Below are 19,264 nucleotides of genomic sequence, written 5' to 3'. Positions count from 1 at the left end.
TTTAATATCCAGGTACAGGTTTAATACAGCTATGGTGTCATATTTACACTGTCCTATATCACACAGAAAGCTCCAGAGAATGAAGAAAAATGATCATGCCTGTAAAGAATGGGAGCAAAATCCTGATATGTGTAAAAAAATATGACAAGTCAAAAGTCTGCTAAAGGTGATCAAACAGAAGATTAATGAACAGAGGATCCATCTGTCCTCTCGTCTTTATTTTCCAGTCTGTAGTTTTGGTCCTGCAGTCGTCCTCCTCGCCCTCTGCCTCGCTCACCTCTTCCTCTGAGCTCAGCGGCACTTGCAGGATTTGACGACCATGTTGGAGAGTTGCTCGACGCGAGGCGTGCGGCCTATGAAGTACATGATGGTGAGGGGCTCCAGGTCCTGAGGAACGCAGCAGGGCGTGGCGGAGGCCTCGGGGTTCAGCTTATTGTACAGCGGCAGGATCTGACCGAGGAAAGGGAACAAAGGTGTGTTAACCTAGACTTTTTAACACCTATTTAACAATGTGTGCCAATACAATCAAAAGTATCATAACAAAAGTTTTCTTCATGTAAAGAAAATACAACGTGTGTTTACGAAGGCTTAAATTAACCCATGTCAACCAATAATATCATAACATCCACCCATTACTCAATCAAGATTCATTAGTTAGCTAGCGAGCAAAAGCTGGAGCATCTCGTTCGGTTGAAATATCATGGTTACGGGCCGGCTCACTAAAATGTACCCACTTGGAAGAAAGTGGCGTCAGTGACAGCTCCAGATGATGTGCATTTTTCAACGTGCGAATCAAATCCCTCCAAACTTTATGTCCGGCCTGCCTTTCCCGTTTCACTCTGAATATTGAAGCTAGAAACGTTCAAAATGTGGTTTCTTTTGTATTTTAAAGATCCTGAAAACATATTTTCTAACTCAGTTTCTTACTTATGAGGTTTTACATCAACACATTTTTTTTTTTTTTTTTTTTGCCAAAGTTAGAGCGGTTTCAGTAATCAGTGTTTTGTCTTTGCTTTTCTCACCAGTATGAAGCGGCTCAGAGGGGAAAAGATGATGTCACACATTTGAATCAAAATGTGAAGACAGTTGTGGGTTTGTTTGCTTATGTTGCCAGGCTATAAAAGCTCGACGTAATGGGAAATTTGTCCGGTAAGAAGATCAATACCACTCTTCGTAAATAATACCTATTTTTTCTTATAACCGCTGTCTGTCAATGTGTTTCCTTCACTTTCAAGTACTTGAACGTGTACAACAAAAACTGTCAAACTCCATCAAACTTAGAGCTTTCGTACAGCTCTTTAAGAGTAAAATTCAAGCACTTTAAAAAGGTAACTAAACAAGTTTCCAGACCCTCAAAAAGCCTTTATCATCTTATCTAAATTGTTACTATAAATGCAAGAAAAATTAAGTTTACAGGATTCCTTAATAACCACAGCAATAATTGTATATTTTCATTTTGTGTATTTTATCTGCTGTTTATTTTAACTTGTGTGTTTTGATCATGAGTATTTTATGCTTGCTAATTTCAGCTCCAGCAGAAAAATATGCTGGGCAATACAGGATTGTTTTATTTTTAACATAAAAGGTGGTTTACAAAGTTTCTGTAGAGCCAGCATTTTTCATTACTAACCTTAGAAACATAACCATTAAAATTCGGCATTTCCAAACTTTCAAGACTTTGTACAAACCCTGACCTTAAGAACTGAGCAAATCAAATTGTGTAAAAGCCACAGTGACATTTGTTGACGGCAGCGAAATGTCATATTGTTGCAAAGAGTCAGATAAATGTGAAAGTCCTACACATCTATGATACAATAAAGGACGTGAAGGAAGAAAAATAAGACCGTTCCGTAAGACTCACTCTGGCTGAGACATCAGAGACATTATAATACAAACAGGCTGTGTTTCATAAGCCTATATGTTATACAGGCCACTGCGAGGTGTCAGCCCATTTATGACACTGGGGTTAACCAAGTGTAGCTAACTATGGTGTTTAGCAGCCACATACAGTGCACTTAAAGCTCATTTAAAGGCAAACGTCACCCACATTTCAACGTTTCTGTACATTGAAGTCAAGCTGGCAGCTGAGTTGATCCAAGCCAGCTGTGTTTTACAAGAGAGACGAGTCACTTCGATTATTGTGACAGTTCAGAAGCTGCTTTTGTTTTGACTGGAACAGATGTTTGTAACTGATCAACCCCACATGACTTCTATTTATACGGTTTGGCTGTCGCTCTCATGCGGAGAAGTCTGCCACTGTTTCCATTTAAACTGTTCGGCAAAAGGATAAACAAGGCCATGAATCTGAAGATCACAGAAAAATAACATTTGGTAAACAAGAGCACATCTGCCTTTTGTTTGACCGAACTAGAAAGGGTTAAAGATGTGTGAGTGCTTCAAAACTGATTTTGTTGTTGTTGTTGTGGTGGCGTGTTTCAGAAATGGACACAAAAATAACTCCTGATCCTCTGACAAAACCTGACATTGATGTCTGGACTCATACACATATATGGCTGCAGTATTTTGATACCAGTGTCAATATAACATCAATTTTAGTCACAAGACCAAATCCAGATTTCTTAAATGTTGATTGTTGACTAAACACGGCAGCAGCCATGCAACTAGGACAATATACTGTCCCAGAAATAGTTGCAATAAACGATATTATTGTCATTTTAAGACCATTTTAATGCCGCTGACATAATGATGATACAATAGCATCATAATGCAAGTGCACCATTTAAAGAGCAATGAAATTTGAATTGGAAACAAATGTTAAAATATCCTAAATAAACAAAACAAATAAAATAAAGCCACACAACCAAAACACCCCAAAAAGTAAAATCACTATCCACTCATCCTCATAATGAAAAGTTGGAAAGTTTTGCTGTCCACAGAACATTTCTGGAGCTTCACAGCAAAACTGTGGTGCAGCATTCTCCTAAACAAGTGATGTGGATGGAGACTTAAGTCATAAAACAGGATGCAGTTTAGAGATCCTGTTTGTTCAGAATTGTTGAAAGAGTCTGAGGCGCTCATGAGGGTAATGAGTTAAAAAGCCTTTAATTTATCTTTACTGCTGAATCATAACAACAGTAAAAACATCATCAGTCCTGCCCTGATGAGGGCCTTTATGGCTGAAACACTCAGGCATGTTTTTTACTGTTGTAAACGATTCAAGATGGGGATTTGTTTTAAAATGTTAAAAGAGAAAATGGCTCCATGCAGCTCATCCAGTGTAATTTCCATGCACCCCTGATGCATGCACCAACTTCATACGGGGTGTGAAGCTCCAGAAATGTTTTGTGGACTACCAAACTTCACCTAAATTTCCATCTGCGTGGGGGTGAGTAGAAAATCATTTTTGGGTGAACGTATCCTCCAGTGTGGACTGGTGAAATGGAGACCTTTGGAAACGATGACGCAGACGCCCACGTTTGCTTCATGATTGTGTCCTAACAGTCACCATGTGCCCTTCACTGACTCGTCATGCCCCTAACACGTTGTCCTTTTTCCGGAAGAAGACAAGGACATAAGCCGTGACTACCAGCGATTAATCAACATAGATAACACGTTTTGGATGGTACCAATAAAGTATTAAGATTCAACACCTAGCCCTGGTTGCATGTCATCTCACATAAACAGATAACCCGACTCACCATGTTATAGTGGTTGTTGGCACTCCAGAGGTACGGACAGCTACCAGCACAGAAGTTGGCTTTGTAACCTTTGGGCTCATGGATCCATTTCCAGTTGAGGTCCCGCCTGAAGTCGATGTAGAGCGAGCGCAGGCAGCAGCCCTGGTCTGAGCCACTGAGACACAACATACACACAGAAATATTTAAACTCCCATCCTGCTTTTTCAACGTCTGAGGCAAGAACCCAAAGCTGGGTCATGGGAAAATGACAACGGGTCACCATTGAAGAAGCAGCCATCACAAGGTAATGACTGTGCAAGGCTGCCAGAGTTTTCCCCTGCAGCGTGAGGTAGTCTAAATAAAACACTGCACGCCTGTTGACCGGCAGTCTAAACACAGGGTCAATATTGTTTGTTTTGCCACACAATAGTCTGCAAAGTGAGTTTTGGGTCAGGAGGGAAAAAAAACTGAAATCCACTGTCCACCACAACCAGATTTCAGAGTTATGAAACTACAAATCCTGGAAGAATGTGAGCGCTGTCAGTCTGTCACACAGAACCACACACACATACAGCTGTCGGCGGCCTACCGGGAGCAGGTTGTGGTTTCTGTGGCGGCCGCCCTCTTCTTGCGGTTCTTCTTTGCCGGGTTGTCGACTCTGTCGCTGGGCAGCACGGTGAGGATGAGGTGTGGCGTCTTGGTGCTGAAATCGGCCTGACCTTTAACCTGCCCGGGCTTTCTTATCTGACGAAGCTTCTCATCATCCACACCTATGCAGAGAAGTTAAAGAGTTAATAACGTCTGGGACAAGCTGGGGCCGGGACCCGCAGTGGGGCGTGGGATAAACCTGAGGGGTCACACAGAAGAAAACTTACTCTGCCAACCAAATTATGTTTATGTTTTCAGACATTTCTCTTTTGTTTTTCCTTTTCTAAGCTTTTTTATGGTGAAATACTGGAAAGTTTTCCCTCTTCAGGCTTGTAAATCTTTTCAAATGAAACAATCTGAGAGGGGAAACATCACTCACAGCCTGTGACGAGGAGTAAACATTGCTTTGTTCTAAAGCGGTGAAGGCTGGGGGACTTCTAAGTTTATGCCTTTGAATTCGCACAGTTTGAATGCCAGAAAAATGTGCTGTTTCATTCAGAGTAGGGGTGGGGGAAAAAAACACACTCTTAGATGCTTCGCAATTCTGTCTTTAAAGATTATGTCTGCTGCAGAAAGTCAATAATCGGAAATTTAAACAACCAATTCAACAAGGACTTGACTGTCTGTATCTGTTTCCGTGTTTTTCTGAATTTATGGGCCTATAGAAGCACAAGAGCTCAAAACAAGCCCCCGCTTGTCTTACATCAGTATCAAAAGTTTTTTCCAAGCGGTAAAAAAACTGACTTGGCTGAGTCGAGCGTAAATCCTGAGGAAAGTGCCGTAATTTAGGGCCTAAATGAAGCAACGCAGACAGTCTGACGTTCAATAGTTTCACAGTGTGAACGAACAGATTCTCCATTATTCCTGCGGGATAGTGAGTAAGCAATTCATTAATCACGTTGGAGGCGCCTCACAGTCGAGTCTCCACACATTTTGTGACCTGCAGGATTATTCCTGCACTGATAAATCTCCCACAAGTGCTTTTAATGCCCTTACACAGACATTTACAGCACACCTGTCAAATTTATCATCCCTGTGGCCATCGAGATAAAACTGAGGCGAACTTCACGTCTTTGGTTCATCAGACCTTTGGTACGCTGGCTGTTATGTTTATTTGTTTAAACGTGAGCTCAACAGCTAATTTTCACATGTAAACAATTAAACTAATGCTGCATGCTGACCACAAACAACCAACATCTACAGAAATGTGCAGCAGTCTGAAAGTCTGAAATCAACACTTTCAGGCTGAAACAAATATTGCGGTCTTTCCCTGAATGTCTCAATAGCCGTATTTCCACCACAAGAACTTCCACAGGGAACTCAACACATTTCCTGCACAGGGACCGGGGTCTAAATCAAGTTCTGAGGACTTTATTTTACACCCCCAAAAGTCCGTGATCAAGGCGTGGAACCACAGGTATAGGAACTTTGGGCGTGGGGCTCACAGGCTCGAGTGCTTACAGCATTTTATTTCTCTATTTTCTAAAATCTGCAGCTGCAATCCAGCTTGTTTTTCTGTTCATTGTGCTTTGAGACATCAACATGGACTTACAGAAGAAACTAGATATGTACTGACGATGAAGTCCAGGGATAAATACTGTCCACAATGTGTAAAATTAGCCTGATCTTCGTTAGTGGAAACACAGATAACAACGGTTTCAAAAGGACCACTCAGTCCTTTGAAAAGCAGTTCCTGGGACTAAAGGTTCCCGGGTGGAAACAACTATAAACCATATCTTTGACATGAAGCAGCTTGTCTGGAACAGGAGGTTAAACTCAGCATTTTTCTTTAAGAGGTGTGAAAAGTTTCCCTTGAGTCAAATCATGAATACATCTTAAGATTTAGTTAAGTTAACTCTGCACGTGCATATACAAGCACAAGACTTGGCTATCATGATATCCCAATCAACCATGAAAAACCACTGACAGCTTAAGTGAATCATCTTGTTGCAACACAATGTCCTGCTGGGAAACTTTGGTTGCTGGGATTCATGTGGACGCCTCCTGACACGTACCATCGAGTTCGATCCTAGAGGGCTGACCGTGGATCAGATTTTGCTCTGACCCATCAAGCCATGAACACAGGACCTCTGGCGGTGTCCTCTGGTGTCTGGCACCACAATCGGATTACTCAATCGGATTGGGACGCCTTGAGCTCTTTGTCACGTTCCTCGAGCCGTTCCTGAGCGTTTTTTTGTGGCGTGACGCGGCTCATTGTCCTGCTGGAGGGGCACCGCTGTTGCCATCAAGGTTTCTCAGCAGATCATTCCATTATAATGAGATGATCACAGGTTTTCACTTGACCTGTCAGTGGTTTTAACGTTGTGGTTGATCAGCGTGCGCATTGAAAACTGTGACAAACCTGCAAAAAGCGCCTCCAGCTCCTCACTCTTGTTGGGAACAATGTTGTTGGTGGATGGGACGAAGGTGCAGCAGGGACAGTGGACGCCCAGCTTCAGGCCGAGGTTATTCTCTGATCAGTGGAAGAGGAGACAGAGAAAGACATCAGCTGATGAAGATGAAGTTCAGAATCACTGTTAATGGCTCATCTGGTGCTGACGCTGACCTGGATCTGACACCCAGTCCTTAATGGTTTCGGTGACCTCCACGGAGATCCAGGCTCCCTTCGCCTTCGGCTGAACGGTGCGGGAGTCGATGTAACGTTGAGTGGAGGTGCTCTCTTCATCTGGCTTCAGCAGCTGACACAACACACAGAAAGACGAGACAGTGTGGAAGTTAATGACTTCATCTTGCTTCATTAACTCAGTTTCCTCAGGCGATGATTTTCTGTAAGATGTGTGAAATGTCTCCTTCATGCCAAAACATAAATATACTTCAGTTGGTGCAGATTTGAAGTCATGATTGTCGTGTTGGCCTGATGCCCAAAAACCTGAAAGAAGAAATCTATACTGAAACAAATCTAGATGGTATTCCTGTTCACTCCTTACATATATATACATTATTTTTCAAGATATTCTGTGATGCACGACGAGAAAAAACTCCTGGGTCTGCTTCTTTTCATGATAAAATGGGAAAAAGGGGGCTGGAAGTGACTTGATCATAATCTGGGGGAATAAATGCATTTATTTGGATGTAAACGGTTAAAAAGACGGACCGCCTCTTACTGATACTGGTGGTTACATGCTAGTTTGGTGGTTCTGCTGCAGTCACAGTGATCTTTGAGTCGTCGTGCTGCCCTTTACCTGATAGATCTCCACTCTCTGCTCCGAGGCCCGGGCCTGCGGGTTGGGAGCTCTGAAGATCCTGAACTCAGCCTTGACCAGCGTGCTGTTGGTCAGGTCCACTCCGCTGACGTCAAAGTGGACGACTCTGTAGTGGGGGTCAGGGGCAGCTGGCTGAACCGCATCTGGATGAAGAAACACGTAAAAGATGACTAATGATCCGACAACATCTCACGCAGACTTTGACGATGTTGTATTTATACTGCTGGTTAAAACAGCGCTGTGATGCATTGTCTCGGACATAATTACTGCTGATGAGTGTCTCGAAACTAAATTATAGGTTCGAGTTCAGTGAGTAAATGTGTCTGGTCTTATGTTTAATATATGTATGAAACATCACCTCCCAGCTAGACAGTTGTGTAATTATGCACCACGTAGTAACCAGCGCCATTAATCTAAAAATCTCCTAAATAAAGTCTATCAACTTTAGTTTCTTTGTGTGAGAGCTGCCTGAGACCAACCACAGCTGGCTGTTTATCACCACTGAGCTGCTCTGAACGAATCGGAGAATCGACTGCCTTGCTCAAGGGCTCATCTGAAGAAGCTGTTGAAACTCGACTTTCTCCACCTCTGCCTTTGCCCAAACTTGTGTTTAATAGGGAGTGGAGACTGGCAGCAGTAGCTCCAAGCAGTAACACTGGGTTTTAATCTTTAGAAAGTAGCAGTTCGATGCTGAAACATATGTACTTCAACCAAAATTAATAATTCTAATTAAATAGTAGTTTCGAGTTTCCATTTTGTGAAACTTTATACCTCAACTGTTAAATAAATATTGTACTTTTTCTCCATTTATTAGTCACCTTCCAGAAACGTTTACATACAACACACAAAAACACTTATTGACTTTATGAAACATGGTGCTTTGCTACAGACTGAACTACCTTACTGCTGTATATAAAGCAGACTGAGTACCTACGAGGGTTGCAGTGATACTGTATTCAAGGTATACAGTGGAATAAAAATTGAAGTTTATCATAAAATATACATTTGCTTATCTATAGTATTAAATTGTACCATATTAGTGTTATTAAAAAATCATATTTTAAGTTTTATATCGAGTTTCATGTCTGTCAGGACATAATATTTTGTGAAATTATAATAAACCTTCTGTTTTCATTATGTTAACAGTCATTGTAACTGATTATTATTACTATAGTAACTGTGTAATACCGTGACACCGTGAAACTGATATTTTATGAGTTTGTCACCGTACTGTGAAAGTCTCATACCTGTTGCAATGCTACAACCACCCGGAGCAGAAGTGCTGCTTATTAATAAATACATGATATATATTACCTGAGAAACAATTTGAATGCAGGATTTTTACCACTAAAAGAGCTTTTTGCTTATTTATACTTTGTTAAGTTGGCTCTGACTGCTGATTTCTGTATTTGAACGGGGTGTCAAACCAAAAAAAGTTGGGAGCAATCATATTATGTAAAATGGAAATTTCTTTCCATCTACAGTCCCCCTGAGGACCCCGGACCACACACTGAGAACCTGTCAGACATCCAGCGATGAAATGTAACTCAAACATTTATTCGACGACTTTGGAGGCAAATGTTGTACTTTTTACTCCACTACATTCATTCGATAACTTAAGTTACTAGTGACTTTGCAGACTGTATACTGCATCAAAGAAAAATATTTTTAAATTACTTTTCTGGCAATCAGATGGAAAGAAAACACTGATTGGGAAATGATGAATATCAGATCTGATAATCAGCTTTACAGACACAACTCAGAATTAGTTTGGGATATTTTAGTGTTTCACTTGATTGTTTATTCTGTGAATATCTGGATTTAGAGTAGTGTACATGTACATCTATAACTATCTTACACTTTTGATACTTAATTACATTTAATATCAGATACTTTAAGACTTTTACTCAGGTACTCTGTGTATGGGTGCATTCCTCTTTCACCAAACTAATAATTTGACAGATATCTTTACTTCCACTCGAGTGTGACCTCTGGACCCTCCTGCCTACACGACCCCGGCTGTACTCACTGGTGTGTGTGCGCGGCGGCAGCATGTCGATCCTCTGCACCTCTTTGGCGTAATAATCCTCCTCGCTGCTCTCGCGCTCGCACGCGGACTCGGCGAGACGCGCGCGCTCCTTCAGCAGCTCCCGCGTGCTGTTGTAGAGCAGCATGACCTCCGGCGGCACCGAACCGGCCGGCGGGTCGTCGTCCTCGTCCGGCGGGCTGCGGATGCGGAGCTTGCTGAGGATCTGGCCGCGGACCGCCTCGATGCGCCGGGACTTCTGCCGGTCCAGGTTGATGGACTGACACGTGTTGATGCCCTCCACCAGCAGCACACCGGAGGACCGGAGCAGCAGCAGCAGAAGCGCCAGGCGGGGGAGCCACATCGTCCGGCGCAGAGATACTCCCAAATCAGCTGAAACTATAAGATCACTGAGGTGGACTGGAACTAAAGCAGAGGCTCAGAAACACGCATGAAGAAATGCGTGCGTAAAAGTGTAAATCTGAGGGTTCAACTGTCTCCAAAACCTGCTTAAATACAATAAAAAAGCCAAAAAATCCCAATATCCAGTTCTAACAGGCTATTTTGGTCAAACCACTTTCTGTGGAAAAGGAAAACCACATCTGCTGACTTTACTTTTATTCTTCTAAAGCAATTATGTAACATTGTTCATACATGCGCCTGCACCAGACACATTAAGACGCACTGTCATTTAGTCTTTACAGTCTAAATTTAACTTATTAAATGTATATCTTTCTGTCTATTTATAGAAAAAAAGCAGTATTTGACAATCTGTGTCTACACGCCAAACTCCACTCAAAAAACCTCAAATTTAGTGATTGGAAAATTGGCTCACGCCTTAATTCCAACCCGGTGCGCTCAAAGGCTCCGTTGTTGTGCCGTGCCGTGCCGTGCCGTGCCGGTGCGCGCTTTCAGCATGAAAAGGTGAAGATATTACATAACAGTCTGGCCGATAGGTTGGAGTTTTATCCGTTTCTGTTTCCCGTCGTCCATCCTCGGATAATTCAACAGCTTGCAGGAGAAAAGAGTCCTCACAGGAGCTCAGCCCATGTCGCAAAATCCTCCACACAAATAAACCTGAGCTGCTCACTTCATCTGCAGCAGCATGGTTCCTCTGACTTCACCTCCGAAAGACCCATCTGTGGAGCAAAAACACGGCCCATACCCGCTTCCAGAAAATCAAGTTACAGCTTTAAAAAAAAAAATATACCCAGTGAGATCCTCCCATTCCCTGTTATAGGTAAACAGAAAGCAGCCTGCAGTAAAAACGTAGGAAAAAGCTGTTGATTTATGTTGGAAAAGCCATGGTGGGCCTGTTAATCCCCCTCATATAAACATCAAAACACGGAAAAAGTCAGACGACATTAAAAGACGTGACGCAGAAAAATATATGAAAGCAAGTCCTTGTGCTGTGAATCTAAAAAAAAAAAAAAAAAAAAAAAAAAATAGAAAAGACAGGAAACTTTACAGTAAATCACAGATCCTCGGTTTACATGAGCTCCAGTCTGATGTGAGCTGGACTGAAAACACTGAGACCTGCTGCATGATGTGCCTCCATTATTCTGCAGATCCTCTGTGAGAGCAGCACAGAGCCCCAGACAGGAGGAGGTGGCGGAGGGAGGGACTGGATGTGAGAGAGGTGGTGGTGGTGGTGGTGGTGGGGCGGGCTGCCACCAAAGTGAAGCGAGTGTGTGATTATGTAGGCAGGAGCCATCTTCCTCTCTCTCTCTCTCTCGCGCACACACACACACACACACACTTTGCAATTTCTTCTCTCCACAAAAATGCTTCAGCACCATCTCTCTGCAGGTAAACATTTCTGAGGCCATGTCAACCTTAAAGGAGCAGTTCCACATTTTTGGGACATATGCTTAGATCAGATGATTGATCGCAGCTGGTTCCTGAAGAGGCATTTTTCATTATTATTGGAGACATATTTGTGAGACGTTGGATTCCTCGTAATTATACAATTACTTCATTATATTTATTGTGTTATCGGGACTTGTTCTCGGGCATTTTCCCATCCGTGCCGCCACAAGCTTAACTTAGCATCAACACCGGGAACAAGGGGAAACCAGCCAGGCTCTGTCCAAAGGTGACGCTCACTAATTAACTTGCTATATTTCATTTGTTTAAAGGTCCAATTTGTAAGAAACCTACAATCCTAAAGTGCCATAATTTGACGAGTTGGAAATGAGACTCAAAAATCAACTTTCTTACAAATGGGACCTTTAATCCCAAAAGAAATCAAACAATGACGCTTTGCCACTAAAATTAGCAGGTCTACACAGGTTTGTAAAAAGCTCATCTACTGACCCCATTCCCACTTCCCGCAGGCAGCGGTGATTTTCATCTGAAGCGTCACGTTGTACGTCACTGAATGCTCCGGAAACAGGGATCAATACCAGTTAAAGTAAACACAAGCAAGCAGTAGGCAGGATGGGGGCCAGTGATGACGTTACGTTGATCACCGGTTTGTACATTTTACTACAGTATCTTTATTTATGCATCATCACTTCGCACAGCCGGAAATACGTCAGAATTTAGCGTGTCCGCCTGGGTCTTAAGCTTAGATCAAAAGCCTGATCTTAGCGGGTTTAAGTGGGATTTTCGACCAGTGGAAAAGGGGTACCAGTGTCAATAAAACAAACTGCTGTTTAAAGGTGCCCTGTGGAGTTTTTGACCACTAGTAGCGCTGTGGAGCAATTATTTCAATGTGTGGTTCATCATTATGTTTTGCTTGTATATAGGCGACGCAGGACGCTTTTCTCACAATGCTTTCACGCTTCTGTTGGACAACAGTTGGAAGCATCAAAGGCAGTGAAGAAGAAAAGCGTAAGCTGGCAAACAAGAATGTAAACATTGCAGGAAGTAACTGGTCCCAGCCAAGAAACAGTCTGGCGAGGGTTGCAACGGGGATGAGATTGCTGACGGTGCAGTAACCATCACTAAGATTTCAAGGTATACAGAGTTACACAACTCCTCTTCTCATTATTATCTGATGGGCTAATAAAAGAAGGGCTTTGTTGGTTGAACAACAGTTTTATTATAATTTCACAAAATAATGTCCTGATAGACATGAAACTTGATATGAACTTGAAATATGCATTTCCAGTAACACTAATAGGGTCATTTCAGTACCGATGATAACCTGATGAAGGTCTAAGTACCAAAAAGTCACTGTCAGTGTGTGGACAGTGTGCGGGAGTCTTTTTCCTGATTTTGTTGGCCTTCGGTCTTCTCCTACGCACCTGTCGATCTTAAGGTGTGTGTGAACCGTAGATAGGGAAATGTACATGGTACGCTAACAGTCAGTTTTCATACCACGGTATACCGCTGCAACCTTTAGTCTGGCACTGTGAATCATCTGTTTTACTCTTCTGTTTTATTACAAACTAAACAAATGAGGTAAAACATGTTAATCACTGAGCCTCAGAGGTGCTGTCAGGTGGCTTTTGGTGCATTTAGATGGAGCTAGACTATCCGTCTCTCCCTTTTTCCAGCCTTAAGCGAGGCTAAGCCAGCAGATGAGAGTGGCAACAATCTGCGGCAAAAAGCCAGGAGGCAAATTTCCCAGAATGTCAAATTTAATCTTTAAATATTAAAAGGACAAAATGGAAGATGAAGAAACTGGACGTTTTAGTTCCTCCCAGCAATTTCAAAATGCAGCTTTAGTCGGGATCTCGGTGTCATTTTCAGTTTAAGCCTCATCCATGCTGATATCTGAAGGCTTTTCCTAATTTAATTAAATCACCCCAGAGCCCGTCCTGCTTTATGTTTATCTTTTCGAGCTTTCAATCGAGGCCCTTTTCTTTCCTCTCTGTTCCTCTCTGGTCTCATTGTTAATTACAGCTCAGGACTTGGAGAGGACTGTTAATCTGTCAGGGGTGGCTTTTATTGCTGCTCTGCTGCCATCCCATTATACCGTTATTATAGTTGCGGGTGTAGGCCTGTAATTGCTGTAAGTAGAAGGGAAAGGTAGGAGAGACTCAGGCAGCCTCGAGGCTTCTGGTCAGGGCAAACCCACCTCCTCCTCCTCCTCCTCCATCATCGTCTGTCCTGGCAAAGTTTCTAAAAATGATAACACCGCCTGCGAACAAACAGCCTCCTGTTCCAACTTGACTGCTGCTGCACCGTCTTAGACAGCCAGAAGTGAATGGAAACATAATTTGTCTATGTGGACCTCAACTTTTTCTTTGAGATTACACTGTGGGGTATGTGCAATCTCAGGTGGGGTGTAGTGTGTGTGTCTGTGTGTGTGTGCTGTAATGTGTGGCATAAAAAAAAAATACTTCCTCAAAAACAACTTCTAGCCTGCCTCCTTTTTTCTGCCTCTTTTCCTCAAAGCCAAATATAGACAAGCCACTGCCACGTCATCTGGCCCTCAGCACTTTGTTAAACCCTGAGAGAGGGCGAGATGGGGTTCAGAGCCTGCCTCTCACTCGTGGAGCCTCGGGGGTTGTATTTTAGCATGTCTGTAATAAAAATGAATCCATATTTTCCACAAAAACCTAAAAGAGTTTTGGCTGTCATGGAAATCGGGACAGTTTTATTGAAAAACGCAAAAAGAAAGAACCCAAACAGATACAAAAATAAATACAGATAAAACCACTGGGGGTTGCTCTTGGGGAACATTTCCATCTGTTATTCTTCAAATCTTTTTCCTCCATCAGCAGCCGCTTTAATGTCATAACTACAATCAACCAAACAGCGTGGCCAGTTTTCTCCTGGCACCAACTTTAAACCAGAGTCCAGCCTCTCTCTTCTCTCTCTCTCCTACACCCACAATCCCATCTGAGTGACGGTTCAGGGGGAGGTCGTGTTCGGTGCCGTCTATGCCTCGTCTTCGTTCAGCAGCATGTTGGGGATTCCTCTGGAGATCGGGAACTCTCGTCCTGATTCAGGACACTTCAGGCAGCCCTCGATCACCTCCACCTGCAACGCACACAAACCCAGAACAGACAGGAGGTGTGAGGTCACCACCAGATGTCATCATAGAGTGAAATACACAAAACGGCCAAAAGTATATGGACACCACTGTTGTCATACTTTTGGTTTGGGGCTGGTTTGAATGGTTTGGCCTCGACATCTTTGGTTCCTTTTGAGGGAAATGTTAAATGCGACGGCGTTGAATATTTTGGACCTGTGGTTCCCAAACCCTGGGCTGTGGACCAATAAAGGGTCATGGAACATTAACTACTGGGTCATGAGAAAAAGATGTGACTCAGCAAACACAGCTTAATAATAAATCAGTTTCCAAGATGACCATTTCATCATAAACACCTTCCAGCATTGCATGAAATTTGAGGCCATGGCCTGAATCTAGCGGAGAGGTTTATCTGGGTTTTTATACAGTACGTAACCAAACCAGGCCAAATAAAGTTAAAGGCACCCTGTGGAGTTTCTGACACTGGTAGTGCCATGGAGCAGATTTTTTAAGCGTGTGACCCTGTTTAGTTTATTGTCTGCACAACACATCCTCATACCTAAACGACTCAGTCATACTTGAGTAGAAGTAAAGCCACACGTCATACTCAACTGACATTGCTTTAAAATGACGCTCCGAAGAAAGACCGGTCATTTTGTATTCTTGTTCATAACTGAACAAACCGTTTGATGCCTTGACTCCTTTCTCCTCGTGTCTCTTCCTTGGCGAGGAAAGGAATCAAGGATGCATAAACCGAGAAATGAGAAGAGGGGACTGCAGGATAGAAGATATTCAATAAATCTGTTTTGCTCATGTATTATGCAGAAGGACTGCATTCAAAACCAACATCACTGCGACTTCACTAATGCACTTGTAGCTGAATGGAAGCAAATGGCTCCAACATCTGGTGGAAAGCCCAGAACAGCCTGTCACAGCAGCACATTCAGCATCAGTGCCAGAGGATTTGGTGTGAGTGTGTAATGTTTGGGAGTCAACATATTTTTGCCCATGCATGTATTGGGGCTAAAAAAAAAAAAAAAGTCTAAAACAAGTGTATTTTAGTTCCTGTTAGTTCCTGTGTTAGATCTCTGAGAGGATATGTTGCAGTTATGAAAAACGAGACACTGAGCAGGAAACGACCACATGAAAGCTTTGCTGCTAATTGCTGTTGCCAGCAATAGAAACAGGATGTGAAGTCAGTACTGTATCTTTCTATGTTTCTGTGTGAGAGTGAATACGCTGTAGTTTTAACCAAAAGGTGTACTTAAGTGTTCTTTACAAATATATCCCGTAATTATCATAATGATTCACTGTGTTAAGTGAGACAAGAATAGGAAACACAGCTGGGAACCACATGATAATGATGTCAAGAACCGAGAGGTGGTTCGTGGCAGATTAATACAAAAACACTTCTTCATTTTCATTTCTTCATTGTTAAAGATGGTTTCAGGCTTGTGGGAATGTGTCGCTTTGACTGAATTTTAAAAGTTCAAGAGCCAAAACAACTAATAATTATAAGAACATTGGCCCAAAAACAAATGTGTCACCATGAGGGATAAAAGAACGAGAGCTGCAGCAATTTTAATAATCATATTTTGATAATCTATTAATGGTTTAAGTCTTTTTTAAGCAAAAATGCCAAATATTCTCCAGCTTCTTTAAAAGGAGGATTTGCTGTTTTATATCATTGTAAAACTAAATATCTTTGGATTTTGGATCAGTGGTCGAACAAAAAAAAAGATATCTGACAAAGCCTGTGCTGACATAATCCACAATTATCATGATTTTTTTTTACATTTTAACCCTCGAGAGCTCACAGCACCCATTCTATACATCACTACAGGCCAGCGAGGACCTGCCATTTTTAATTCATCCCCACGTATCAAAATACGGAAAATAAAGTCTTGAGCTTTGTATAATAGATACTTAAAGTTGTCAATAATAACCGGAACTGGAAATATACATCGTAACGTTGTGATCTGTGATTTTTGTAAGGATTTTTTTGCCACTTGCAAATCTAAATTCTGTCTCTTTATAATCTTATGGATGACGTAATATTGTGCTGTGAGAACGATCCTGACGCACCGTGCACTGAGGACAGCAATGACGACATTGTGAGTTTAAGTCTGTTGCTTGAAATCACATCACATAATCACCATCAGTCAACAGCTGGACCTGCCCGGCTCTCGCTGCTGCAGACAGACGCTGTGTGCTGAAGAGTCGGTAAGGAGAATTGAACAGGTCCTGGCGACTTTCCACGTATAATTTCAGTAATTTTGTCCTCATTTAAGCTGCCAAAGACACTACCTACCACCACATCACTGATGTTTGTTCTTATAACATTGCTATGTGGGTTGAAGTGTGTGTTTTGAAAGCCTAGTGTTATCCAGTCAAGGATCTGTTTTGTTGTCAGACTCTGAATGTTGACTCATGAAGCAAACAGAGAGAAATGCTGGGGATCACATATTTATTCTAACACTGACCTGAAGTTACTTTCTCTTCTTTTAGGTCTACTGAGATGCAGTTATCAAAGATATTTACAACAGTTTTAGTGCTATTTGTTGTTTGTCTGGTGTTTTCTGGTATGTGTTGATTCAAACTTGGTCTAAAAACATACACATGCAACATATTTTGGTATCATATTAAAGAGGAATTTGTGTTTTGTTTTTTTCTTACAATGAAAACAACTTGTGATTGTCAGTTTCTTCCTGTTTTAGAGATACAGCCGTGTTTTCAATTGAGTAGGACAATTCTTCTTGGGTCTAGAGGGTTAAATGTTAATCAATAAATCCAAAACCAACAGCAGATTAATTGATGATGAAAACAGAAGTTAGTTGCAGCCCTATAATAATGTTTTATGTGTTTTTTTACAAAAAAAAAACTACATACGATTGTAAAGGTACCATTACAGTCAGAAAACAAACTCTTTACCTCTAAAAGCAGTCTGTGAACTTTCTTCAGGAACTCCTCGTCTTTCTCATAATCTGGCACCAGCTCACCAGGCAGGTCTTGCCGTTGACCCAACTGCAGAGAGGAAAGAGACAGTAACAAGTGTTTAAACTGAGCAGCTGTGAATTCTTAAATGGGTGTTACTGGGTGAAAGAAGAAACAATAACATATTTAAGAAAGAAAAACACAAGTACACCAACGTTTCCAATAAATAATAAAACATGTATCGTAGCTGATCCAAGTACAATAAGCCAAAGCAAAAAACTGAGGGGAAAACAAGACAAAAACATAACAACATGACTGGTGCAGGACATTTTCATTAAAATACTAAGTAGTAATATTTTCATTCTGTTTGTTCTTTATATACATTAAAAAATAAGACCAACCTCTGTGCTATTACAGATTCAAAAGAGGTAATGTCTGCAAAATCACAGGCTTTGTCTGACTCTTTCAACCGCAGAGAACAATCCTTAAAGCACTGATGAAGCGCCAAACTGATCAATTGTTCCACATCGAACGATATACTTGATTATACTGAGATGTGTGACAGGTTATAAGCTTTAATCCATGTCTCTCTGGAATGATCCAAAACTGTATTGGTCTGCCTCACCTCGTCTGCAGCCTGGACGAGAGCGCTCCACTCCAGTTTGGGGATCATCCGGCTGACAAACTGAGGGTTGAACTCCACCTCATTCATCTTCACCTCGGTTGCCTTCACGAAGAAAACAAAGATAAGTGCGTGCATTCATCTAACAACAGCAGTCTTTACTCCCAACATGGCTGTGGTCAAAATCACTTCTGCTACCACTTGTTCCCTCCTATTACCAACATAAGCAACACATGATAGTTTACAGGGATTTTCCACACAAGATTTGTTTTTATTACAGACGGGCACAGTTCTGTGTCAATATTACACATGTATAAAATGTGAATTATTGAATTTTAGGATGTTTAGTAGAAACTAAAGTGAACAAGCCCTCACTGAATTGTGGGGAACCACAGACAAATTAAATGGCCGATGAGTAGTTAGGTTCAATATTAAAGTAATATTTATTCAAAATATATTTTGTGTGGCTAATAGCAAACCATGAGAAAATTAAATACATGTCAAGTCATCAAGCTACAGGTGTAAAATTAATCATTTTAACTGTACATGTATTTTTTATTTCAGCACTGATTCCTCTCCTGCTGCTAGCTTGCTAACCTCCCTCCCAAACAAACATCTATCACATGTTCAACGAAGCAGTACAAGCGAGATTTTAAAGTTAATGTCTGTTAAAACGTAGCTTTAAAACTCTTGACAGACACTCGATAACTAAACGTTTCTCTCTCCTGACATTTAATGAGCCACACAGCAGGAGACGCTGAGCTACAGGGTGTTTGTAGTGTTAGCTAGCAGTTAGCCGCGCTGCTAGCTTACCTTGATGAGCAGCGGGTATCCTTTAGTGACGCCCTTCACGTGAGATGTCAACATGTTGTGTGTGAGCAGCTTCATGTTTACAGCCAAATGTCACCGCTTCAACGCTATTTTCCTTCAACCTTTACAGTTTATAGACGCAGTTTATCATCTACGTGTGAATCACGCTGTAGCGTTTACATGTGGACCGGAAGTGCCCGTGTTGCGTCGCTAAAAAAAGTCCCCCAAAGCTTTTTTTTGTTTTCTTCACACTACCGTCGGTTCCCTGGTTATATTTTCTTTATTTTTAATATCGATATCTCTCTTTAAAGTTGTCAACCATAAAAAAAACACAATTAGGACCAGTGTGTTATACAGTGACGGTAATATTCATAACAACCGGTGGCGGAACTAATAATCAGCAGTGTTGTAAAAAGGACCCAAAAGTCAAACTTG

At 41.7% G+C, this 19,264-nt stretch overlaps 2 protein-coding genes across 2 annotated transcripts; both read right to left on the bottom strand.

Moving 5' to 3' along the window:
- Positions 1-10,680, bottom strand: tgfb5 (transforming growth factor, beta 5). Its single transcript, XM_073487155.1, has 8 exons — positions 10,372-10,680; positions 9,540-9,935; positions 7,490-7,653; positions 6,853-6,985; positions 6,649-6,759; positions 4,228-4,408; positions 3,660-3,813; positions 1-450 (listed from the first exon to the last, which is right to left on the bottom strand). The coding sequence occupies exons 2-8, from the start codon at positions 9,898-9,900 to the stop codon at positions 292-294; spliced, it is 1,263 nt and encodes a 420-aa protein (XP_073343256.1). The 5' UTR covers positions 9,901-9,935; positions 10,372-10,680; the 3' UTR covers positions 1-291.
- A 3,376-nt stretch (positions 10,681-14,056) lies between these two features.
- On the bottom strand, positions 14,057-19,038 carry trmt112 (tRNA methyltransferase activator subunit 11-2). Its single transcript, XM_073487754.1, has 4 exons — positions 18,833-19,038; positions 18,023-18,124; positions 17,395-17,487; positions 14,057-14,471 (listed from the first exon to the last, which is right to left on the bottom strand). The coding sequence occupies exons 1-4, from the start codon at positions 18,905-18,907 to the stop codon at positions 14,370-14,372; spliced, it is 372 nt and encodes a 123-aa protein (XP_073343855.1). The 5' UTR covers positions 18,908-19,038; the 3' UTR covers positions 14,057-14,369.
- Between the last annotated feature and the right edge of the window lie 226 nt (positions 19,039-19,264).

Source organism: Pagrus major, chromosome 18 (genome assembly GCF_040436345.1).
Source record: "Pagrus major chromosome 18, Pma_NU_1.0".
Lineage (NCBI taxonomy): Eukaryota > Metazoa > Chordata > Actinopteri > Spariformes > Sparidae > Pagrus > Pagrus major.
This window is presented reverse-complemented; position numbering and strand designations above follow the sequence as displayed.